The sequence below is a fragment of the Sylvia atricapilla genome, chromosome 2, assembly GCF_009819655.1.
Source record: "Sylvia atricapilla isolate bSylAtr1 chromosome 2, bSylAtr1.pri, whole genome shotgun sequence".
NCBI lineage: Eukaryota > Metazoa > Chordata > Aves > Passeriformes > Sylviidae > Sylvia > Sylvia atricapilla.
The window spans coordinates 12682886-12707869 of record NC_089141.1 but is presented as its reverse complement, the minus strand read 5'-3'; the positions used below and the strand labels follow the sequence as shown (position 1 = coordinate 12707869).

The 24984-nt window shown below is 45.2% G+C and overlaps 3 protein-coding genes across 4 annotated transcripts in view; 2 read left to right on the top strand and 1 right to left on the bottom strand.

Moving 5' to 3' along the window:
* The window catches only part of GABRR3 (gamma-aminobutyric acid type A receptor subunit rho3), a 29179-nt gene extending 26568 nt beyond the window's left edge, over nucleotides 1–2611 (top strand). Inside the window, exon 10 of the mRNA XM_066340833.1 lies at nucleotides 831–2611. Coding sequence (XP_066196930.1) covers nucleotides 831–1133 — 303 coding nt within the window. The 3' untranslated portion in view covers nucleotides 1134–2611. The remainder of the gene's footprint in view (nucleotides 1–830) is intronic.
* A 4697-nt stretch (nucleotides 2612–7308) lies between these two features.
* RIOX2 (ribosomal oxygenase 2) lies at nucleotides 7309–16018 on the top strand. 2 transcript variants are annotated; one of them, XM_066340832.1, is made up of 9 exons: nucleotides 7309–7781; nucleotides 8857–8976; nucleotides 9534–9662; nucleotides 10375–10478; nucleotides 12317–12419; nucleotides 12784–12949; nucleotides 13325–13413; nucleotides 14501–14611; nucleotides 15629–16018. In XM_066340832.1, the coding sequence occupies exons 1-9, from the start codon at nucleotides 7350–7352 to the stop codon at nucleotides 15785–15787; spliced, it is 1413 nt and encodes a 470-aa protein (XP_066196929.1). In that variant the 5' UTR covers nucleotides 7309–7349; the 3' UTR covers nucleotides 15788–16018. The 2 variants fall into 2 exon arrangements, with proteins under 2 accessions (XP_066196929.1, XP_066196928.1); XM_066340831.1 differs by having other exon boundaries at nucleotides 15626–16018.
* A 571-nt stretch (nucleotides 16019–16589) lies between these two features.
* Nucleotides 16590–24984, bottom strand: part of CRYBG3 (crystallin beta-gamma domain containing 3) — an 85477-nt gene continuing 77082 nt past the window's right edge. The window contains exons 20-22 of the mRNA XM_066340830.1: nucleotides 19099–19257; nucleotides 18676–18835; nucleotides 16590–18177 (exon numbers count right to left, since the gene is read on the bottom strand). Coding sequence (XP_066196927.1) covers nucleotides 18089–18177; nucleotides 18676–18835; nucleotides 19099–19257 — 408 coding nt within the window. The 3' untranslated portion in view covers nucleotides 16590–18088. The remainder of the gene's footprint in view (nucleotides 18178–18675; nucleotides 18836–19098; nucleotides 19258–24984) is intronic.

The window sequence follows — 24984 nt, the reverse complement described above, 5'->3', positions numbered from 1 at the left end:
AGTAACAATCTCTCTCTCCACTCTCTATCTCTTTTTTTTCACCTGGGTGAAGGGAGACAAAGTGTCCTCCTCTCTGAGATCCTGAGAGGTCTGTGCTTTCTCTCCCCTTTCTTGTGGCACAGGTTAGGGATATTTTTTTGCCCCCTTTTTCCCTCTCAGAGAAATATAACCTTCCTTTTATTTTCAAATACCTATCAATCCAGGTATTTCTTCTGTCTCTGAAATAGACCTCAGCATGCCCCCATACAGTATTCCTCCTTGTTTCCTGTTTCTTTTTTGTCCCAAGACCAGATGAATGACAAGGTCACTTTTAGGAAAGTGTGCCTGAAGCAGAAATAGTCGTAAGTTAAACATCTGCTTTCTGTGGAGCTCTCACTTAAAACCTTTGCTTGAAGAATATCCCCTCTGTAAACTCATTTGCTGGAATATCATGAGGGGAAGAACACAGAAAAGATGCATATGTTGCTCACATGATTGGATAATCCCATCAAAAACCTACTCCCAGAAATGTTTGAAGTCATTTCCCACAACTCCAGCAACACAGACCTACAGGAGAGAGTTTGATTCTTCTGTTTCAGAGCTGAGGCACGAATTGCCAGCCAGCAGCTGGCAACAATCAGGCAGACAAGTGTGTTTTATGATGTTTGATGACATTTCCTTGCTTGTGTCCCACAAGGGGGCAGGCCCCACAGAGCTAGCCCTGTTCTCCACATGCTCTCCACAGAGAGAACAACACTGAGGGGAAAGCTTTTTTTATCTTCTGTTTTATTAATTTGTGATTTGCCAAAATGGCTCCTGCTGGACACAGAGTAACTCTCCTTTGTTGCCAGGTTTCAGGAATGTACAGCATGGATGCAGTGCAAGCGATGGCTTTCGATGGCTGCTTCCATGACACGGATGTGGACATGGACCTGAGTCCCTTCCCAGACCCCTGTGAAGAGAATGAGACCAGGACAAGTCAAACCAACATCTCCAACACAGACACACCTCGCTTGAAGAGGAAGAGATCTCTGAAGGGAAACGTGGGCAGGATTATTTTACAGAACAATCATGTTATTGACACATATTCCAGGATTATATTTCCCAGTGTATATATTGTGTTCAACTTTTTTTACTGGGGTTTGTACATATGAACAAAAATGCTTATAAGCTAGACTTTCTTCTGTGTATGAGGGTTGCATCATACTTTAAAAATAATGCAACAGCAGTAGATGAAAAGGTTATGATTTTCCAAAAGAGACTTCTGCATCGAACCTGGGCTAGTTTGGTCGGCAGCAAAGCTCTTCATGAAAAACTCTCATCTGTCTGGGTTCTTTTCCAGCTGGACTATGCAGAGCTTCACCGGGGTGATCCTATGCACAGGCTGCACTGCAGTAGCACAGGAGCTGTGTGCTCACTGAGGGAGCCCTTTGCCACCCCTCTGAACAGACAGCAGCTTCCACCTGAGGTATTGCCCTGTCTTTGTCTGCACTCCAACCCTTCCTCTGGAACCAGCCTCTCTGACCTTCACCTGTGCTCCATTTTGGTGGGTAATCGGCACCAACTGCTTTGGGATAGCCTTGGGATGGCTCCTGTCCTTGTTTCACTTCTGCATTTCACCTTTCCTGGCAGCCTCTGTGCACCTCAGCAGCCTCTGCCCTCAGATGGGAACCAGAGGGAAAATTATGGTTAACAGTGCAGTAGGAACCAGTAGGAAGCCAGGCGGACGGGGCTTTGTAAATTGTGCATCAACACCACCTCAAGAAAACCCCCTGCCCTTGTCAGCTGTCCATGACTCTCCATGGGACCTCTGTTCTGAAGAATCTGGCTCACCAGTCCCTGAGGCAGCACAGGAACAATGTCCCAGACCCTGTGCACTTGCAGCCACCTCCTAGGTGGATGAGCAGCATCTCCAGCAGGAGCTGTGTCCTTCACATGCCACTCACACACCTCTGCCTCACCTCGACCTGCTGTAATCCCCTGCTTCCTGCAGAACCTTTTGGTTTAGAAACACAGGCTTGGAGACAGATTTTAGACAACTTTGTCAGGAGAACAAACCAACCACGCCTTCGGTTCTTCTGCTTTATGTTGCACCTGAACTTGGGGTTTTGCCTCCCTCCCTCTCCCTTTGGCTTTTGAGATTGAATGTTCCAGTGAGGAGAAGCTGCATCTGCCCCTTGCAGCAGTGATCTCCAGGACATTTCCAGGAAATAAAAGGAAACAGCTGTGCCAAAACAGAGACATACAGGAAACCTGTCAGTCTCAGATGAATCCTGCATGGAAATATCCTTAGGTTCAGGCTAAGGAGGCTGAATTAAGGATGTTCAGGGATAAACACAGAAAGTTTTCACAGCTTCAGAAAAGAATCAAGATTACTTCTGTAACTTTCCCAAATAAGGAGCATTTCCCACTAAATTCCTTAGGTTCATCTGTAATTTAATGAGCTGAGTTTATATTTACAAAGTCAGTTCAGTTCAAAATGATCATTTGTGGTGGCAAAAAGTGTCACAGGGTAAATGCTTGGTCACTGCTTGATCAAGTTTATTGGTCAAGGAAGTGGGAATAAATTTGGAAGCCTAAGTCACTCTGGTTTCTTTATTTATTTTATTTACTTTATTACTATTATTATTATTATTTTATTTACTTATTTTCTTGCTCCCATCCTGTTTGTTCAGAGCATGCTGATGTCTCTTAACTTTTTCCAAGAGCTGCATTTGTCGGGCTCCCAGTTCCAGAGCTGGAGAAGTGGTGACACGGTGCCTGCTGAGTGACTGAAATCCCACAGAGTGACTGGGACTGGGACAGATCGCTGCCAAACAAATGTATCAGAGCTGAGACAGCTTTGATACTTTTCCAGGAAATCCTGTCATGGAAAGCAGAACCACACCAGGAATGACAATGCTGGGAATGCAAAGCTCAAGGACACACAGGCTTTGGCAACAGTAACAGCACACCAGACCTCCAACTGAGCAGATGTATAGTGTAGCCGAATATAAAACCACACCATCACAGCCTTGTTCCTGCACTGCCATTATGAGCTATCCTGCACAGATGTTCCAGATTGCCTGAGAAAATCCCATCTAGTTGCTCCAAATGTGTAATGTGTCTTCTAAACTTTGCACATGAACTAATACAACATCATTGTTTTCGCATATTTTATCTGCCCTACCAGAAGTAGTATTTGTTGTGTAGCCAACAGCGAAGTCTCAGCCTCTAACAGAAAAAAAGACTCCATATCAGTTCCCTTTTCTAAATTCCTTGCAGGATTTCAGCAGCAGAAGCCCTGCAGCACAGCATGCCCGAGCCCTGTGTAGGCTGCAGCAAACTGGCCCTCTCATGGGGGTGTGGAGGAAAAGAGATTCCTGCCTGCATTTACCTTCCAGACACATCCTGCCAGAGAGCTGCAGAGCTTGCTGTTGGTGGAGAAAGCTGCAGTTACTTTCAGCTATGAATGAAACCATTGGCCAAGGGTTCTCCCCACCCAGAGTGCTCCAGATCATCCGGTTCAATCCTCCTCCCCTGGGCAGGGATGCCTGTCATTAAACCAGGTTACACACACCCGACCCTGAACACTTCCAGGGATGGGATAGCCACAGCTTCTCTGGGAAACCTGTGCCAGGGCCTCGCCAACCTCACAGTAAAGAATTTTTTTTTTTTTTCTAATATCCAATCTAATCCTCCCCTCTTTAAGTCTGAAGCCATTCCCCCTTGTCCTGTCACTATGTGCTCCTGTAAATGACGATGACATTTAACTGCATGCTTTTACAGGACTGCTTGATTTTTATCTTCTAAATGCAGTGACAGGGATGATAACAGGATAAATTACGCTTAAAAAAATCTAATGCTTGTATACATAGTAAAAGATAAACAGTATTTCAACAAATTATTTGTCTAGAGGGTGCTAGAGAGCTGGCTAGGCTCCCACGACCCTCTGAAGTGTGTGTTAACTTCCCGACAGGTATGGTAATAAATACTTTCAGTCAGTTTGTCTTTGCAGACCAGCATGGAAGTCTTTAAAAAGGTATTCACAAGTGTTTCCCATTCCTGCTGGTTTTACAGGCACTCCCCTGGAGTGGGTTTTATGTCCCACAACATTTACTGCGAGGTAAAGCACCACAGGCGTGATGTAAATACATACTTGTGTGAGCCTTCACCCTAGTGGCTCTCAGGCAGTTATGCTGAGGATTTGTGGATTTTTGGAGTAGAAATAACATCTTGTCGTGATTCCTTGGACCAGCTGAGGTGCAGGATGTGGCCTTACTATTTTTAACACCTGCTGCTCCACCCATCTGTAATAAGAAAACATCCTGTGGGTGTTAGGGCAGGTGATGCAAACTTTTAATTCCTGACAACTTCATTCTTAAAGGTTTTACAATTCTTCAAACTGTCAAGAATAAAGCTTTAGCTTTATTCTGTAACAAGAATAAAGCTTTAGCAAAGCCTACCTAACATCTTTTTCTGATGTCATTAGCCAATGTAAACTAAACCATTAGCAGGCCTCTTTAGTAAAGGGAGTTAAAAATACTTTTGGAAGTTCTCATGTGCTCGGTAAGGATTCTGAACGATTTCTTTGAGGGAGCCTCAGGGGGGCTCTGGAACAGGATTTTGGTCCAGGAAAAAATCGCGCAGCTAAAGCCCAGACACTGTTGTGTGTACGAAGCAAAAATTTAATCCTCTGAATAACATCAGTGGAGATAGCGTTGCGTTCCTGCTGGAACACCCTCAGGAACAACGCTGGAGGAGCGCTGTGTTTCCGACCGGCCGCCCGGAAGCGTCTCCTCCCGTGACACCCAGCGCAGAGCGAGCGCCTCCGCTTCCCGCGGCACATCCCGGCCCGCTCCCTCCCGCCCGCGGGTGAGTGCGGGGCTGCGGGAAGGGGCGGGAGGGTGGCGGCGGGGCTGCGTGTCCCCAGAGCCGCCGTGTGTGTCCCCGGAGCCGCCGTGTCCGCCCGTATTCCCGCTGCTTCCCATGGAGCGAGTGCCGGCGGCTGCCGGGCCGTGCGGGAGCACGCGTTGTGTCACTGTGCGAGCGACACTGGCGACAGCAGCTGCCCCCGGGTGAGGCCCGAGAGGGCTCCTTGTGCTGCTCGGTTCTACTCCAGCCCAGCGGGGAAGGAGCTGGGGCTGTGGGCAGGTGAGAAGTGACTTGAGGCGGCCACGGAGCCCCTCCTGGTGTCCTGGGCTGCACCCAAAGCAGCGTGGCCCGAGGGACGGAGGGGATTCTGCCCCTCTGCTCCGCTCTCCTGGGAGGCCACGGGAAAGCTGCAGCCGCCTCTGGGGTCCCCAGCACGGGGGGGACGGGGACCTGCCGGAGCGAATCCAGAGGATGCCCCAAGGTGATCAGAGAGCGGCAGCACCTCTGCTGGGAGGACAGGCTGAGAGGGCAGGGCTGCTTCGGCATGGAGGCGAGAAGGCTCTCCAGGGGTGTTTTTGCAGCCTTTCAGTACTTAAATGCTGTAAGAGAGACAGAGAAAAGACTTCTTAGCAAGGCCTGTCGTAACAGGACAAAGGGGAATGGGTTTACATTGTAAGAGGGTAGGTTTAGACTAGATAAAAGGGAGGGTTTTTTCTGGTGAGGGTACTGAGGCCCTGGCAGCTTGCCCAGAGGAGTTGTGGCTGCCCCATCCCTGGAAGGGATCGAGGCCAGGAGGAATAAGGCTTTCACCAAATAGATTGAATGGGAGATGTCCCTGCCCATGGCACGGGGTTTGTGCCAGGGGATCTCTTCCAGCCCAAACCATTTGGTGGGTTTGCAGCTGTAAAAACTAACAAAACACTACAGAGAAGCACCTGGTGTAAATGAAGCAGAGTTCTGTGAACAGTGTAGATGTGAATTTTACTTCATTACATCAATATAAGTGAGCTGAGAGGTTGAAATGACGGCTTTAGATCTGGAATTCGAAACCATCAGTTCAGGGTTGGTTGCATTTGTGTTCCTGACATTTGGGGAACACCAGTTTTAGATCCTAGTGCCAGCAGCATCTTCAAATCTTGCTGCTTGACTAATTTTAGTTTTTTAAGGATTCTCTTGCCTCTTGAAGAACAGTAGCTTCCTGCTGCTGGGAATGTCCATCCTGCTGGGGATGTGGTGATGTGAATTCGCTCCTGCAGGGCTGAGGTGACCACAGGTTACTATCGAGGGCCAGGCTGCTCCAGGAGCTGGGGGATCAGCAGGGTGTCCTGCTGCAGGGGAGAACTTAGTGCTGCTTGGAAATATCAGAACTGGAGTTTGGGTTTCAGGGTCAGGGATCTGTGCAAGTAAAAGCATCTCAGTACATTGGCAATATTTGCTTTTGGGAGCAAATCTCTCATTTTTTCTGGGAAGTGAAAGCATCAGCGTGTTGTGACTCCTCATGTGTGGGCTGCTCAGATGTGCCAGAGCCAGTCTGGGTTGGCCAGCGCAGAGCTGGCTGCCAGGCTGTGCTGCCCCAGGGCTTGGTGCTGGCTCATCCTCAGGGTGCTTAGCTCAGCTCCCCAGGCAGCCTTCTACTGCTGCTCTGGGGGAGGAAATGCTGGAGCAGACTCAGGCAAGTCTGTCTGCACATGGTTTAGAACTGATGTTAACTCAAATTGTCCCTTAACTTTCCTGAGAACTTGGCAGCTAAACCATTTGTGAATTAACTTTTTTTGTTCTTGCATAATTGTACACAATGTACTGTGGAAAAACAAAGTAAATGACTTTCAGCTTTAAAATTAAATGTCTGTCCTTGTACGAAAGAATTATTTTTATTCTACATAAACCACAGAATTTGACAGCTTGGCAGAAATCAAAGCAGAATCTTGGCATTTTGGTTTTTAAACTGGCACATTTTAAGACTGAATCTACAAGTCTTAAGCTTGTAGATTTTGTAATTACATAGCATCAGCAGAAAGGCCTAACAATTTTCCCTGTTTTGTAAACTGTTACTGTTGAAGGAAGTGTAATAAGAATACAAGTTTCTGATCCTGCCCCCTCTCTCCACCTCCCTCTGCATGTTGCCACTCAATCTCTTAGAGCTGAGTTATTTATTTTTTTTTTAATATTTCACAGCTCTTGCTCCAGAAGACCACTTGCCTGCCCACAGGTTCTTTGTGGGGGTGGGTTCCTGCATTGGTAACGATCCATTGGGTCTCATCACACGTTCTTTAGTGTGAACTCAGCTGTGGGGTGTGAGCTCTTGTGAGCAGTGGTTCCCACCAGATCCCGCTGGCTTTTGCTGAGGGTTGGAACCTGCCTGGAGCAATTGGGGAGCCCCTGAAGCCACAACTGTTCCCAGGACACTTTGATTTACCCCTGGATAAGGCAAGAGCTGCTGCCCTGGGCCTGTGATCTCTCCAAGTTGTGTTGCTGGCTGATTGTTCTGTGTCTTTCTCTCTCTCTTGGCCAGGACGATGCCCAAGAAAGGAGGGAAGATTCTTGAGGTGGCAAAGGAGACACAGGCACAGTGTAAACGGCCCAAGCTGGACACAGCTGGTTCTCCATCAGTCCTGAGTTTTGAGAGCCCAGCCAGCCTCTTTAGGAGCCTGATCTCTCCCATCGAAGAGGAGGTGTTCTTCAGGGACTACTGGGAGCAGAAGCCACTGCTTGTTCAGAGAAATGATGTCCTGGTGGCTGCTTACTACCAGTCCCTGTTCCAGCTGTCACACCTGAAGGAGCTGTGCAGCCAGGGCCTGCACTACGGGCGAGATGTGAATGTCTGCAGGTGTGTCAGTGGGAAAAAGAAGGTTTTAAATAAAGAAGGCAGAGTGAATTACATGCAGCTGAAGAAGGATTTTGACCAGAAAAAGGCAACAATACAGTTTCATCAGCCTCAGAGATTTAAGGTGGGATTGTTTCATTGTAATTAATGCTTGTTTTGTAATGTGGTGTGGCTTTTGCTGAGTGGCACTAGACACAGCTTCATATCTGCCCCCAGGGGCGGTTGGCATTGATGACCTGCTGGAGTCTTTGCATGAACTGTATTAACACACAGTTTATACCTCTGCACTGGCCATCGTATTTCAGTGCTCGGCCCTAAGAACAAAGTCTGATTCATGCTGTGATGTTTTTCTGTAACATTAAGTACTCTTTCTAAATACATATAATTGATGATTAGGCATCTGTGCTTAAATCATCTCTTCTGCCCCACTTATTCCTTGTGCAAACTGGGGCTTTTGTACCACCTCCCTTTACTCAAGGGTGAGGTGTGAAACTATGTCAGGTATTTCCAGGACACTCCACTATTCTTGCCAATGGATTAGCATTGAATTGCACCATGGGAGTGACCACCCCATTTTAGCTGACTCTCCTCAGTCTTTGTGTATGGGAAGGAGACAGTGGTGCTGTACAGTTGTAAAGGACTTGGATACTTTGTTGGTACTTTGATTTAGGCCGTCCTTTTTTGTTCCAAGGTGTCAGCACAGTCTGATTGTGAGGTGGGACCCAAATGCACACTGTAGTGTCACTGACTGATCTCGGTTGTTGGCATCTCCTGATGTTTCCCTGTCACACGCTGGCTGTGAGAATGAGTAAAGTTTGTGCTTGAATATTCCCCAGCAACTGGAGTCACTTGTAAAAGGTGTCTGACCTTTGTGTTGTTCTCTCTTTGATGCAGTTCTCTGTTTAGCCTCATTTTTGCCTGGTTTTGCAGCCTGAAGTTGGTACAGGGAAGAAAGCAAACATCAACGTTCTATTGAGGCATCAGAGTTTTTGGCTTACCCATTACTTTCATGGCAGATCTCCTTTGCTACTGCCATGCTTGCCTTGAGGAGAAACTGCTTCCCAGGCTGTGTGTTCCTGTGGGATGTCACCATTATTCCCCAGTGACGGGCTGGTGGCAACCAGGCTTGCCTGAGCTCTTCAGTGGCAACAGCATAAATTTTATTCATTTATTCCTTTCTTTCTTTACTTATTTAACAGGAGGAGCTGTGGAAGATTCAGGAGAAGCTGGAGTGTTATTTTGGGTCTCTGGTGGGGTCCAATGTTTACATCACTCCCCAGGGGTCTCAGGGCCTTCCCCCTCACTATGATGATGTCGAGGTAGGACAAAACCACCTTTTCTGCGAGACCCTTTGTGGGCTCCTGGCAGTGGAGGCCTCTCTGTGTGCTTCCACCTCTCCCCCACAAGAAACATTCCATAAAGAGTTCTGGTTTTCCAGTGAAAACTTAGGGTCAGTATTTGCAAGTGTTTCCTTATATATTTTTGCTGAATGAGTACTGATAGTAATGGCTAAGTTTAAGTGACTGGGATTTCCAAATTTGGGATAAAACAGGTAACACTTCACAACTCTTCTGTTGTCTCTCAATAGAGTACAACAATTTAGCTCAAACAGAACTTTCTGCATTTGGATATCTAAAAGGAAATGTGAAAGGAATTGTATTTGCCATGCTGAGGAGTAGCTGAGAGCAGGGAAGAGGAAAACCTTTATTTGTCAGAAAAGCAACCTGTGCCCCTGTTTCCGTCCCTGGTTTCTGGCTTGGTTCCACAGACTTGGCAAGTCAGAAGATAAATTAAAATGCCTGATGAGTTGGATGTGTGAGGGGCAGCAGGGCTTCCTTAGGCCCCCCAAAACCTTGGGGTTCATGGTCTTTGGCAGGTGTTCATCCTGCAGCTGGAGGGAGAGAAGCACTGGCGACTCTACAAACCAACGGTGCCTTTGGCTCGGGAGTACAACGTTGAGCCAGAAGACAGGATTGGGAGTCCCACACACGAATTCATATTAAAGGTATTATAATTTATTGCTTCAGGTGGTCTGGGCTGTGGTAGCAAGAAAAGTAGTTATGCTAGGTAGGCTCTTAGAAGTAGCTGATGTGAGCAAGTTTAAGGACCCTAAGATTACAACAGAATCAGATTTCATCACTATTGCTTTAGGACCCTTTCTCTTTGTGCTGGTGTTCATAGGACAAGCCATCAGTAAACTGATTTTTCCTTTGTGGAGCCAAAGTCAAGTTCTTGTCTTGACTTCTCTGATCTATATTATTTTCTGTGGAGATATTTAATTTACATTGATGAGAAGATGGAGGAGGAGGAAGGTTCTACTTGTGTTGTTCAAGTGTTTTTACTAAAATTTTTGGACTATTTGACTTTTCTTGTGAAACACTGGCCTTTTCTTTTGATATGAGCTGACCAAATTCCCAGGGCACTGACTTGCCAGCAGATTAATCTCAGCTGCTTCTTTCTCAGCAGGACTGTGCATGTTCTAGCATGTTAAAAGCTCGTGTTTGCAAACAGGTGTAGAGCAAATATTGACAGTGGGTTGGAAGGTTTGAGGTGTTGGACTTCTGGCTTACCCAGAGTGCTTTATGTTATTAAAACGTACATTGTGATTTTTAAAGAATATATAGTCAGTCTGTTTGCTCAGAGAGTATTTTTTCTGGACTACAGTATGGTTTGACCAAATGGTGTAAATGTATCAATTCTCTTTCATTTTCCTGCAGCCAGGTGACTTACTGTACTTCCCAAGAGGGACTATTCACCAGGCTGACACTCCTCATGGGATCTCCTATTCAACACACATGACCATCAGCACCTACCAGAACAAGTAATTCCTCTTTAATTCTTGTTTTGTATGGCTTTCCTCTGCTAGATGTGGATGATGTGTGTGAATAGTAGAGACTTGAAGCTGGTGTTTCAAGGAAGTGATGTCCTGTTCCTTAAAAAAAATAACCTTGTAAGTAGCTCTGCTTGGGTCTTCCCTGTCTTCATCCTGTTCAGCCCTTGTGTGCTTTGTTTTCCTGTGGGTATTGCAGGGATGGGGCAAGCCAGCTTCCTCCCAGAGGTGTGGTGACTTGGAAGAGATATTCCAGTATTACATGGGTGCCCTGCTGTTAGGGTCAGAACACAGAATCTAGGACAGAATCTACAGAGAACAACACAGAATCTAAGTGTAAGGTAGCAGTAATTGAAGGTTTGGGTTTTGGGGGAAGGAGGAGAGCGAGACCATTGTTGTTTGAAGCAGCTTCTTTGCCAGGTTTTCATGCAGAAAGCTTGATTGCTTTTTAATTGCTTTATTTATTATTTACCAGCTGGAGGCTTTAATGTGTTAAATAATGTCACAACTTGCTGTTGTCTTTAAAAAAAAACAACCCTCCTCAGTGGCTGAAGTTGCTGTTCATTTCATAATCCAGATAGAGAGCCATGAGTTAGTTATTCCTTTCATCAGGTTTCCTCCTGTATTTGATGGTCACTCACATCTCCTCTGACAGATTCTTCCATGCAAATATTCTCTGCTAATCTGTGGTTTTCATTTTCTACCCCATGCATGAGAGTCGGATTTCTTTTGACACAGGTCAGGTCTTTGTTCCCCCATTGAAACATTGTTATCACACAGGGAAAAATGCTGCTGCTGCCACCTCATCAGCTCTCAGGTGCTGGGCTTGGAGTTACTGGCCTGACTTAGGAATTGGGAAGGATTTCTGTGAGCTGCAAAACAGGGCAGAACAAGTTTGGGCATATTTTAGGTAACTGCGATGAATGTCTGACCAGCGGCTGTGGAAGCCCAGGGTGTCAGTGCTGCTGGTCACCCTCCCTGTGCACAGCAGGGCTTGTCCAGCTGCATCCGTGTGGATTTATCGGTCCAACAGTGGTGGGAAGTCAAGGATTCAGCTCCTTGTAATGGGATTGTTGAAGAGCTGCAGCCTCGTGTGGAGTCAGTGCTGTTTTTCCATGGATGCCTGAGCCCAAGGCCAGTCCAGTGCGTGACTTGTCAGGAGCACATTCCTTGGGGATGTCTGTCATGGGTGAGCAGAGGAGCAGGAAAAGCTTCAGGACTGCTCTTCTCTCAAGGTTAAAAAGTGGAATCATCATCCACTAAGGTTATTGGCAGTGAAGTGTAAGAGCCTTCCTCTGCCCCTGCTGTCAGCAAGTGTAGGTAAAATGAGCAGCAGTGCTGGTGGTTTGATTTGGCTTGTAGATGGAAGTATGATGTGAAAACATTTCCCTGGAAAATTGAAGAGAATTTGAAAATAGCTGTGGAGGTGGCACTTCCAGGTATTTTTAGGCACCAAGACAAAAGAGACATCTCTGTTGAAGCAGAGTTTGTCTGGACCAGATCCCAGCAGGCAGAGAGGTGTGCATGTGTGGGATAAGCAGGGCAGTTTGGAAAAGCAGTGAGCTGCTGAAGACATTTGCTGGCAGTTGGAAACTGAGGGCAAGAGAAACACTAAGAAGTAGATGTCCAATTCCTTTTATTAGCCAGAGTTCTTCCTTCCCACTGGGTAGCAGACAATGAAACATCTGAGTAGACATGATAAAAACCAAGAGACTATAATAAATACTAATTGCTTTACATCTTAACACTAGTTAGGAAAAACAAGTAGGATTTGTGTTTTATTTCAGTGCAACTATTTCAGTAATTTTTTTTTTCTTCCTGTCCTTCAGCTCTTGGGGAGATTTCTTACTGGATGCAATTCCTGGCCTGGTGTTTGATACAGCAAAAGAGGACGTGGCACTGCGGAAAAGCATTCCAAGGCAGCTGCTCATGGTTAGTAGGTGGGACTCTGGGAATAATGGTGCATCCAGATGATCTGTCAGACAGATCAAAAGCTCTGTCAGGCCCAGCTTTTGAATCTTAATTTAAGTCAGTGAAGCTGTGAATGGCTGTGGGACCTCCTTATGGTGGTCTGTCCTGCTCAGCTCCTCAGTGGGCAGGAGGAGCAAGGGTCTCCTCAGCTCCCAGAGCAAGGAGGGGGAGCTTCAGCTTTGATATGTGAACAGGGAATGCGTAAAAGAAACAAAGCTTGGTTTGGGACTAAACAAAGATAAAAGAGCAGTGTCCAGATTTTCACTGCTTTGCTGCACTGCTTTAGGCCTGGTCTGTTCATCTTGAATTCTCTGTGGCTGTTTAGCAGGTGAACACAGCTGACTGCACCAGAAAGCTGAGCAGCCTTCTGAGGCGGCTTGCAGACAGACTGGAGAACTGCAGGGAGCTGCGCTCATCCGACATGAAGAAGGATTTCATTATGCACCGCTTGCCGCCCTGCTTGGGATGTGACTCTGATCCTCTGACTCCAGGTAGAGTTTGAACTTCCCCAGACTGGCTGATGTGATGGTAGTGGCCAAGTCTGCCTCTTAAAACTTCCAGCATTTCATGGTCACAAGCCTGGGCCCAGCTTTGTTGGTGCCTGGCTCTGTGTGTGTTTGCACACCTCTGTTGGTCAGTTCCCAGTGCCTGGTGGGAGAGAGATGACCCATTTCCCTTAGACTGAAGTAAAGGTTATGCTAGAATTTAAAAATCCTTCTCATTTCTCCTTCCACCACAAGTTTGAGAACTTGTGGCTATGGAAACACAGGTTAACAAAAAAATCTGCCTACAAGAGAATGAGTACAGGGGGCTCGATTTGTATCATGTCTGGTTTTCTTTTCTAAGAGAGAATTTATTCTTCTTAGGTGGGAAATTGCCAAAACTAGACAGCAAAATCAGACTGCAGTTTAGAGATCATGCCATCATCACTGTGGAACCAGATCAAGAGAATGCTGTAAGTATGAGAAGCCCCCCTTGTATGCCTGGGGTAGGAGTGGGGAGACATGTGAATTGTTGCTCTGTTGTACTAAAAGGGTTCTGCAGTTCTGCTTGGTTGGATCCTGCATCCCATTATTGCTGTCAGGAGATCCTGGGGCTGTTTGCTGAGCACATTCCAGCCTTCTGGAGGGAGGTACAGAATTATATTCAGTCTGTGATTCTGCATGGCTTTTATCTGAATCACATGGGGTAGGTCATTACAGCAGCTAAAATGGCCTCTATAGCTCTGGATAATAGATTTTTTAAAAACTCTTTATATTTAAGAACATGAAGAAGTTATAAAATCAGGGTTCCTGAAGAGAGGGAGTTCTCTTGGTTGCATTTAGTCTTCAAAACTGAGTTATCTCTGTACCTAAGTGGGTGACAGTAGCACTTAAAAACTGTTCCACAACATAGATACTTGCATCTTGCATTATTCTGTGTTTACACTGCTGCTTATCTGTGAAGGTTTATTAATATGAAATTATAGAAGTGCTTTTGTTGTTAATCTTAATTGAAAAAAAATTGGGGATGGGGGGGAAACACATACAGGATGGATTATCTTTTTTTTTTTTAAATGAGTGGAATGTTTCCCTCCAGAAAAACATACCAGAACTTTCTGGTTTTTCTCCTCCATTTTATTTGTGTCCATATTGCTGTGAGACTGTGTAGGGTTTGGAAACTATTTTCTCCCAGTTCTTTTGCAACTGATTTGCACAACCTTGACCAAGGACTGGTAATGGGCATGTGATTTTTAAGAGACAGATCAATCTCAGACTGGAGATTTATTGATGCACACCTGTTCACTGAGACTTTTCAGGAGAGGTGCCTTAAATGGCCTCTTTTCTACACAGCATAGTCCTGTGACTCCAGCAGGGGCAGTTTTAAGGCAGAAAGTTGTTTCCTGTGGGAGGTGGCTGCTGGGGCCTTCAGTTGAGAAGGTGACTTGCTTTCCTTGCTGTACCAGTGGGTTAATACCTCTGAACCTAGGAGCTGGCACTGGACAGAGTGTGAGTGTGAGGGCGTGGACCACCTGTGACCATTTTCTTCCTGCTGTCTTTTAGGATGAAATTCGCAGGGAGATGGTTTATGTGTATCATTCCTTAAAGAACAGGAGAGAAACTCACATGATGGGGACAGAGGATGACACTGCCAGTGAGGACGGCCTGGCACAGGTTTGTTCTGCAAACACACCCCCAAATTTATCTTGCCTCTGTGGGTTTGGCTGTGTTCTTCAGCACCCAGAACTTTTCAGTCTGTTCCCAGAATACCTGGATGAGCTGAAGCTGCAACACAGGCAGTGAATAGGAGAACTAAGTAATGTGATCTCATGCTTAATTAAACATTTGAGATGCTAATGGGATGTCTTGTGCATGCCCCATGGCCCAGTTACCAAAGCTGCTGGAGCAACTCAAAGCTTCTCTCCCTGTGTGTCCTTCAGCAGGTCCTGTTGGACGCTGCTGGAGATACAGCACATGTTCCATGGGATCACTGCACCTCATTTCTGTCATGTTAAACCTGTGTTGGCTCCTGTATCCACTGGAACACCCTGTGCAGGGCTGGGAGTAAAGACTTCACTCTTCTAAAATGCCGTTCAGGTCTGCACAACTCCACTGCAGAGGCAGAACAGAGCACAGCCTGGCCTTGGCTTGGCCAGTGCTGCAAGGCTTTTAGCCTGGCACTTACTTTCCTTTTGAAGTAAATCTCACTGCTGCTCTGGAGCTGAGGCTGGACACTGGCACCTGAACAGCACATGCACATCCCAGGATCATCCTTCCTGCCCTTGAATACAGGCCCTGGGAATGAAGGTCCTCTGTGCTTCTGTGCCCAAAGACTGCACGTGTCAGCTAGAAATAAACCTCTGTGACCTTGCTTCAATAAGGGGCAGGGTTAGCAAAGAGGGTAAATTTATTTTTCTTTTGTGTGGAAACCACAGGAGGAAGTCACATGTGGCATAAACGTCCCTACCTCGTACAGTGTGCTACAGCATGGAAGAGTTACTTCTAAGTAAAATAGGTCTGGATAAAACTGGATCTTTTGAAGGCTGCTCTCAGGAACACGAGTGTGCTGTGGGAAAGGAGCACATTCCTGCTGCTCCCTCCCCACAGCCCCACACACAGACTTAATTGTTGTTGTGTAATGGAGTCAGTGCACTTTGCTGAAGGGTTTTTTCTGTCTCTTTTCCCCAGCAGACTCACGGGCTGCGGTTCCCTCTGTCATACCTGGATGCACTGAAGCAGCTCTGGAGCAGCAGCACTGTTAATGTTAAAGAGCTGAACCTCACCTCAGATGAAGAGAAAGAAAACCTTGCTTTGTCACTCTGGACTGAATGTCTGATTGAAGTTCTTTGATGCTTTTGTGAATTAGCTGTTCCTGGCCATTAAGCATCTCTTGAGAGCAAGGTTTATTAAATTAGGGTTTTTTTAATCCATCCAGCCTCTGGTTTGTAGTGTTAACACAGCATTGCAAATCTGTACTTTGCTACTTTCTGGTGCTAAATGTCACCTGTCCTTCCACACTTTTGGGAAACTGGGCATGGGGAAAAACAGGTAAGTGATCCACAGCTCCAGGTCTGTGGCTGGCTGAGGTCACTCCGGAGTACCTCCAGTGCTGTAGTGTCCCCTTCCCTCTGGAGAGCTGCTGGCATGTGGAGGACATGGAACAGGCTCCAAAACCTTGAGCATAAAACATTAACTTGTTTTTTCCATTTGGAAAGTTCATCAGCAGGAAAATCTGTTTGATTGCCCTGACAGAACAAAAGCATCCTGGTAAAAGTTGTGTGTGCTGTTCCCAAAAGCAGAAGACTTTGCCCAAGAAAACCCCTCTTCCCTCAGATGCTGCCATCCCTGGAATAAACAAGCAATAATATTTATCCTCTACCTCCTCCAGCACCAATTTCAAGTGAAAGTAACCCAAAAGCCTGTAGCTGAAATCTTCAATATTCACTTGAGTGGGTTTTGATGAGACTGGTGCAGTTACTTTAATACTTCATTGATTTTTAATACGCAATCTCATGTAACAGCATAGCCACATATTCAATATACTTATCCCCCTTTTTTGGCCATTGGAAAAGAAGTATTTTACAGGAATGTGCTCAACATCTCCTGAAAACTATTATTTAGTTTGTTTAAAAAGAAGCCAGCCAGCAAAATGTTTCTCCTAGAAAGTTTTATACAGTTAAAATATACATGCTTTAGCATTTTACATTCAAGGTCTCTTAAGTACAAAAGCCTGCTTTACTTTGTTATGTAACACTGAGACACCAAGTATGATTTAGTCATTCTTCATTTAAAAAACTACAACTTTTTACACAGGCTTTTAAAATTTCATATGGAAAGTCACATGCAGAACACTTGATGTACTGACTTCTATGGAAAAAAAGCTTAAGTGCTTTAGTTGAAAAAATATATACATACATTTGAGGACTTGCTACTCAAACAGCAGATTTATGATAATTTTAGAATGTAAAATATTAAGTGCAAGTAGATTTTTTTTTAAATAGTACTATTTAGAACTCAATTTCATACAAAAATAGACATCCATATATTTAATTTCTATGGCAAACTTAGAGTTGTTTGGGGATGATCCTGTTTAATTGCACAGCTGGCATAGCTTTTGGAATCTCAAATATCTGTCTTCAGCTAACCTGAATTCTTTAAATAGTCCTAGAAATACATACCCTGAATATACAAATGTTGGAAAAAAAAAGTTTTCACTGAAGATTAATTTAGTGATGCTGAAGCCAGGGAGCTGAGTGCCTTCTCCTCCATGTCAGGCGTTCACAGCCCTCCAAGGGGTGAGCACTGAGCCAGGAGAAAGCTTTTCAAGCACCACCTTCAGTCAGTGAGGTGTCTGGCCCTGCTGGAGCAAAGGCTGTGGTTGCATAGTGTGGGAACTGAGCAGAGCCCTGGCCCAGCAAGCTCTGGCCCAGCAGTTGTCCTTGGTGCCACGGTGACAGCCCTGGAATGCACTGCTGGCACCTTTGGGAATACAGGCCAAGGTGGGTTGGTCTCTGCAAAACTGGAGATTTGGTGCTGTGAAGAGCAGAGAAGACAAAGGCTTACCAGTATCACTTAGGGGGTGAAATGCCCTGTATTGCCTCATTTCACATGATGAGCTGCAATTCCACTTCAAAGGTGTCTTTGTGAACAGAATAAATTGCATCTTAATGAGAGGCACGACTCAGGATGCTTGGAGCCTTAAACACTTTCACCTGGGACATAAAAGCCCAACTCAAGTTCCTTGAAGCTCATCAGTGCATTCACTCCTCAGTGAGCTTCCAGCAGTGTGAGAGGAAGGTAAAGACAGCATTTCTCAAGAGCCTTTCTCCTGTTACCTCTTGCACTTCCCATGCTGCAGAACCTCTGCCTGCTCTTCTGCATTGACCTTTTGTACTTCAGAGGAAGAGAAATGGTGACTTTCACAGGAGCAGCCTCTGCAGAATCAGCTTCCCTGCACAGAGACACTGGATCAACCTCCCATCTTCCAGATTTGTGCAAAATTCCGTTCTTTTAGGAGCTGGTGCTTGGCATGAAGGAAAATAGGACTTGATGCTTATGCTTCCAGTGGTGTGTGACTTCAGTAGTTGGGTGCTTTTTTCCCCTCTAGATGTTGGTAGCCCACAAAAAGTCCATCTGTGGGGTGGATTTTACTCACAATATTTCAATATCCCATTTCTGGGAAGGTTTGTTTTCTATTGGCTGATTCATAATGATGTGATTCTTGTCGTAGTAATTTCCTCCTTAAAAACAAAAGGAAGACATGAAGGAAAAACTGAAAGAAATACTCATAAAAATTATACACTATCTTAGAGAAGTGTGGCTAAGTAGGAAGATCAGCTGGAGAACAGCAATTCCATGAGGTAGGGGGCTGGTGTCTGCCACCGAGGCATGAGAATTCTAACCAGCCTTTTTTTTTCAACTGCTTTTCCCTTTTTGAGCTATTCTGTGCTTGATTTTCCTTCACCATTTTGTCTTCTGTAACTTGCACTTTTGGCCTCTGCACTACTTAACTCCCCAAAGCACAGCTGAAGTGATTTATCTGATCAAAATAAACCTCTGCAATCGAAAGAGAAAGGTTCCTCCCTGCTGTTTCTTGTCCCACTGCCAAGCAACTGCACAGGAAAGGTAGGATTCAGTTTCTGACTTAGGTCCCCCCCAAAAAAACCCTGGAATTTGGAAGCTAACTTTAATCAAAAAACACACCTAAAACCTATGAGGTTTAGAGTGTTTTCAAATACCTTTAATATCAAGCACCAGTTGCTCACTGAGGTATGAACTGATGGTTCCATCCTCGTTGAGTCTCCACTTTTGCCTGTCCTTCCCATGTTCTGTCCAGAGGGCGACTTTGGCCCCAGGCAGGTCTCTGCCCCCAATGACATCCAGACAGGCATTGTTGGCCTAAGAAACAAGGAGAGCAGTGAGATCCAGGACACAGAGCCTCAGTATTGTGCCTGCCCTGTGTCAGGACTGAGCACACGGCAGGAAATCGTGCTGTAGTTGGGAAAACCCTGGGATGCAAGCAAGGAACAGAATATTCAACACCCAACCAGCTGCTTGATCAAAGGTGATGGTCATTTCTTCAGTGTGAAACCAACAGCTTTTTTAAATAACAGACCATCAGGCGCAGCATCACAGAACTAGGAAATGACCCTGGGACTCACCTTGGCCCTGAGGAGCCCGCGGCAGTAGTGCCAGAGCTGGGCGCTGCCGCTGCGGCGCGGGGCCGCGCACACCGAGGCCGCCCTGATGTCCGCCAGGCTCCCGGCCACGCTCAGGTACCGCCCCTGCGCCCTGTTCCTCAGCCGCAGGTACACGGCCGGCTGCGGGGGCAAGGCACACGGTTACCACACACAGCAACCCCACTGCTCAGGGGGCCCCCCTCCGGCCTCTACACCCTATGCTTCGGTTTTGTTCCCAGCTGAGGATGTTCGGGAATTTTCTGGTTGGAAACAAAACGTGCACGTGAAGCACAGAAAGTGGTTTTTCACATGCACATGGGCAGCTATAAACAGCAATGGTAGTTAGGTTAGGTTGGGTTGGTTTTTTAAATGTAATTATGGCTGTAGAACTAATTCCTGTGATCTATAAAGAAGCCTAGTTCAGCACCTTTCACTCGTTCCAAAGGCAGTAAGTGAGCTGCACTCCACAAGCTTTTAATCCTTGGGACACAAAACTTGCCGAGTTACATATCCAGCAACTTCAGCCCTCACTAACTGGAGTTTATGGCAGAGAGATACACCACTGGTTTTGAGCATACATGGGAAACGGGGCACTGACCCGGTATCCCTATTTATTGGTTTACTCAAGAAATAAAAAGGATATATTTGCAGGGTTTTGCTCTATTACTCATTGGTTTCAGTGCAAATAAAGAGCAGCTCTGCTGGAACCCCAACTCCAGCACAGCTTTTTTGCTGGGGGCTTTAAATCTCCTTTTTACCATATTAAAACAAAGCCTGAGCTCCAGACAATAAGGCCTCTCTCCCACCAAGCATCCATAAACAAAACCTGTAGCAGGAGAATGTTTAGTTACTCTTTTTGGTTTAGAGACCTGAACCTTTGAAGGAGACTCAAATTGGAGTTACCTGGGGTGAGGCAGAGAGGGGAAAACCTGATGGGAACTCTCGTGGCAGGTAAAAGAATTATAAAAGAAAGACCTCATAAAATCATGCCTGCTCTGCTAAATGGCGAAAGTTAGAAGTGACAGGCTAAGTTATTAGCAAGTTCCCATGCAAAAACAATCTTTACATGAAAATTCATTAGCATGACAACTTATTCCTGGATTGAAAAACAAATGCACCTGCACTAACAAGGGATTTGTCCCATGAGAATCAGTAAAGAAAACACATAAACAACACCAGACTAGAGAGATTTGATAGACAAGTAGAATACCTTTTGCTGACCAACAGAGTAATTGGCAAGAGAGCTGTTAACCAATGAAAGCTGCAGACGAGGTCTGTATAAAATGAATTGTGAAAATAAAGACTTGGCTTTTCCTGCATGAAGAAAACGGAGTCTCGGCTAACTTACTACAGCAGGGAACTGCATATGAGCTTTGCCTCTTTTGGAAATCCAGGCTACAGCACAATAAAATTCGCTCAAATTACGCACCACGTAGCACGCATTTACGCGCCGCGGAGCGTATACGCGCGAAGGTGCGCAGGCGGGGCCGCGGAGTCACGTCCAGAGTGAGTTTGAAAGCGGGGTGAAATCCGGGCGATATCAGCCCGGGAGTTCCCGCTGCTGGAAAAGGCGCCGCGGAGCCGCTCCCAGCCCGAGGGATCCCACAGAGGGCACGGACACGGAACCCGCGAGCGTGCGCCGCTGCAGCAGCGCTCCGGCCGGACACAGTGTCCCCGGGCGGCAATGCGGGCGGCCCCCGCCTCACGGGAACCGCGGCGGCGGGCAGGGCCCACGGCGGCGGGCAGAGGCCACGGCGGCCCCTCGGGTGAGGTTTTATCCTCCAGAAAACCCCGAGCCCCGGTCAGCTCGCGGCTCCACACGCGAGGTCTGCAGCCGGCAGAGGCCGGAGCGCATTTCCCGCAGCACAGCTCCTCCCCAAGCCCAAGGTTCCGATGGCGTCCCCGCCTCCCTCCCGCTCTCTGCGCGGGCTCCTCAACAGCCCGGCGGCGCTTTGTGCCTTTGGAGCCTTTTCTGTACTTGTTTTCGGTGTTTCCCCCTTTTGCTACACGCGGCTCGTAGAGGTGTTTTCGTGCCGCTTTTCCCCTCGGCTTTCCCCCCGCGGGGTTCGGGCTCTCATCCCTGCGGATCCCCGTGGGCTCACCGCGGCCGCCCTTGTTGTTTCTCTTTCCCCTCCTCTCCTTTTTCCCTGCGGCAGCTCAGCCCCCTCTCCAGCGCCCAGTGGGTTCTCCGTTTAATGACGCTTTACAGACTGTGTCTGAATGCCTGGAAAATGTGTTGATAATTGGGGTTCTGAAGTTAATTTTGTTTTCTTACTGAATTCTAGTATTTTACAGTTTTACGGTTGCTGGAGAGATAGAAAGCAGTAAACGCAGTGCCTTATTATAGCTGTCAAAGATTTCAACAGAGTCTGATTTCTTTAACAAGAATGTTAACAAATTTGCTAGATGAAATTATGGTATATATAAAATAAATACATACATTTGTATGTACAAAAATAAAACCGTGAGAAGCTACTCAGCTGTTCAGCAGTCTGCCAAATTACACGTTATATTTTTTCAGTAACCCTGCACTCTAAAAAGTCTTACTAAATTTGTTTCTGTGAAATCTGCAGTTTTCTCATAACTAAATTACTTTTAAGTTTAATATGCTTGTTACAACTCTTATCCCTCCAATACACCATCCTGTTGTTATTTCTCTTACAGATTGTTCACTTTTTCATTTTCTTTTTGTGTTAATAACAGTAGAATAAGCTACATCTTGTCGTATCTGTAACTTTTAAAGGCATTAATCTGCAGTAATGTTTGGTTAAGGTCAAATAATACAATGCTCTCTTACCTTCTGTTAAGTTAAGCAAGGCTAAGTTCAATTAAGTTAAATTTGTAAATTTCATGTCTGCTAAGTTTCAGTATTTTTAAGTTTAGACAATGTTTATTCCAGTTTTATATAGATCACAGTTGTATTCAGTATTAATAATGATTAACTTAATCTTAAGCATACCTTCTGTTTTACTGAGGTAATAATTGAGCTACATTTTATTAATACCAAGTCCTTTTAAGGCAGAGTTCTATTGAGTGTGTTTTGTCAAGCTTTACTGCTGTCAAAATTCGTTTATACCAGGTTTAAGTGTTATTCAATCTGAGCTATTAAAGCTTTTACCAGTAGTTGTTCAGTGTTTTCTTTTGTTACATTTTACTGCTATACATACACGAATGTTTGGAATATATTATCTCAACTTTTTCAATATTTACAACTGATCTGTTTTTAGGAGAAAAGGTTACACACCTCACCCCTGATAAGTCACAGCGGTGTTATGAGCATGGTAAAAGAACGGCTTAGCTAATCAGGGGAGGATCCTGAGGAAAAATGAAGTGGAAGTACTGAAGGAAGGCTTTGGGAAGACTGAAGACTGCCCAAATGGGAGATACACTCAGTGCTGTGGGGAATCTGCTCTGGGCTCAGCCTGGGGCTGCAGCTGGCAGTTTGCAGTCAGAGCTGAGCTGGGGGAAATCCTGCAGTGAGAGGCTGCAAGGAAACACTTGCAGTCATGTTCTAGCAGGAAATAACCAGCAGTGAAAGGCTGCAAAAGGAACCCTGTGGTGGGAGTTTGCTGCACTCAGAAGTCAGTGAGTGGTTAGGATCAGGATGGCTGAATTCTAAAGTATAAACCAGGACCTTTTTACGTTATTGGACAAGAGTCTGTGGCTTGACCCACTTCTGTCTCAAAGGTGAGGTCTGTTGGAACAACGTTAATTCCATAGTGATAATAGGCATTATTCCTAAGTTAATATTATTGTTTTATAGCCAGCTTTTCATGTCCTTTACCATCTCTTTGTGTATTTATCTACAAGACACGTGTCATTCCAGGATCCTTTTTTGTTCTCCAGCTGCTTATGCATCTCTCAGACCAGGCTGCCTCTAGCTACTCTCTGCACTGGCTCCATGGTTTGACCCAGTGCTGTCTCATGATCTTTAAGTATTTTTCAGAGTTTCAAGAAACGATCTCTGAGCCTTGTGGAAAGTCTCCACTGAACTGATGGCATTGTGACCTTTACCCCCAGTAATCAGATGCAGTCCCAGTTCTTGTCCCACTTGTCCCACTCCAACGGTTTGCTGTGTTTAAAGTGTCCCTATCCTGAGAGAACTTCAGAGGAGAGCAGCTATTAGATGGTTCAATCAGTCTTTCACCCCAAGATTCTTAAGAGCCTTGTTTTAAAATATGTCTTGGGAATTCTCTCCTAGTTTGAGCTCGGGCGGTGGCCAGGCCTTGAAAATTGTCATCCATAATTTCTGGATGAGAAATTTGCCAACAGACCCAGGTGTTTTCTGCATTAAAACAATACTCAAGTAACTTCGACTTAGCAATCTGAACTGATTGATAAGACAGCTGGACCTATTTCTGAAGTGAGCTTGGGAATCATTTTCTAGAGATGATTATCCAATTCTTCACTGATTTGAAGTTTATCAGCTGTTAGCAGACTCTGAGATAATGGTATAGTATCTCAGAGATTGCTAATTACCTAATTTCACATGTGTTATTAATTACGTCTGTTATCTGAAATATTCCTGATTGTTGTATTTGAATTATTCCTGATTGCTGTAAGTTTCAGGTTTCACTACATATACTGTTCTGTTCTGATGTTCCCTTCACAGTCATAACAAAAGACATGCATCTCATTAAAAAAAAAAAAAAAAGGAGGGGGGGATTTAATCCTTTCAGAAGATTCAAATAATGCAATATGTACATTAAAGATTAAGACAACAAATCATTTTGAATAATGCAATATTCACATTAAAAATTTGGAAAAAAGACCATTAACTCTAAATCCCAGCTGAGTGTACAACAGCAAAGCCTAATTGATTTATTAACCTAAAGAGAAGATATGCATGTGTTTTTATCATCAACAGGTTAAAAGTAGTCATCTACTCATTTGGTCAGACATCAATTGCCTCTGAGAAAATGAGGCCCAGTGAGAAGAGAAATGACTTCACCCAGCCTTTGTAATCAGAACAGGAGCAAAAGTAGGAGTGCCAGAGCATGGCTGTGCCAGGAGACTTACAGGGGAAACTTGTCAAAAAAAGCCTTTTGCCACCATCATGGTACAGTGTTCCTGCTAACCTTCTTCAGCTATTCCCTGTTCCAGCCTCCCACAAAGACAGCCAGTGATGTCAAAGAGCAACATTTCCAGCTAATGCACTTCTCCTGACTCTCAACTATTTGGACTTGCAAACAATGCTCCTTATCTCAATTTATTTCCCCTAGAGGCATTGGACATTATTTTTATTTTTCTCATGCTGTGAGACCCTGTGTCAGTGACATGATTGGATTTCCTAAGTTTTGCTGATTGTAATTGCTTTTTTACATATCTTACCCCATATCCAATATATAATTGCTAATAGCCTTAATAAGATGCAAATTGTTTTACCATCAGAACATAGGAGCTTTTTTAATTAATAAAAAAGGGAGAAATGTTGTGACAGATAAAAGAATTATAAAAGAAAGACCTCATAAAATCAAGCCTGCTCTGCTAAATTGCCAAAGTTACCCTGCCCCTTCTTCTAACTAATTTGCAAGTTCCCATGCAAAAACAATCTTTACATGAAAATTCATTAGCATGACAACTTATTCTTGGATTGAAAAACAAATGCACCTGCACTAACAAGGGATTTGTCCCATGAGAATCAGTAAAGAAAACACATAAACAACACCAGACTAGAGAGATTTGATAGACAAGTAGAATACCTTTTGCTGACCAACAGAGTAATTGGCAAGAGAGCTGTTAACCAATGAAAGCTGCAGACGAGGTCTGTATAAAATGAGTTGTGAAAATAAAGAATTGGCTTTTCCTGCATGAAGATAATGGAGTCTCAGCTAACTTACTACAGTAGGGAACTGCATATGAACTTTG

Coding starts and splice junctions, on each gene's coding strand:
- RIOX2 (XM_066340831.1), top strand. CDS start 7,350: ATGCCCAAGAAAGGAGGGAAGATTCTTGAGGTGGCAAAGGAGACACAG. Junction 8,977..9,533: donor CTCACTATGATGATGTCGAG/GTAGGACAAAAC, acceptor GGTCTTTGGCAG/GTGTTCATCCTGCAGCTGGA. Junction 13,414..14,500: donor AACCAGATCAAGAGAATGCT/GTAAGTATGAGA, acceptor GCTGTCTTTTAG/GATGAAATTCGCAGGGAGAT.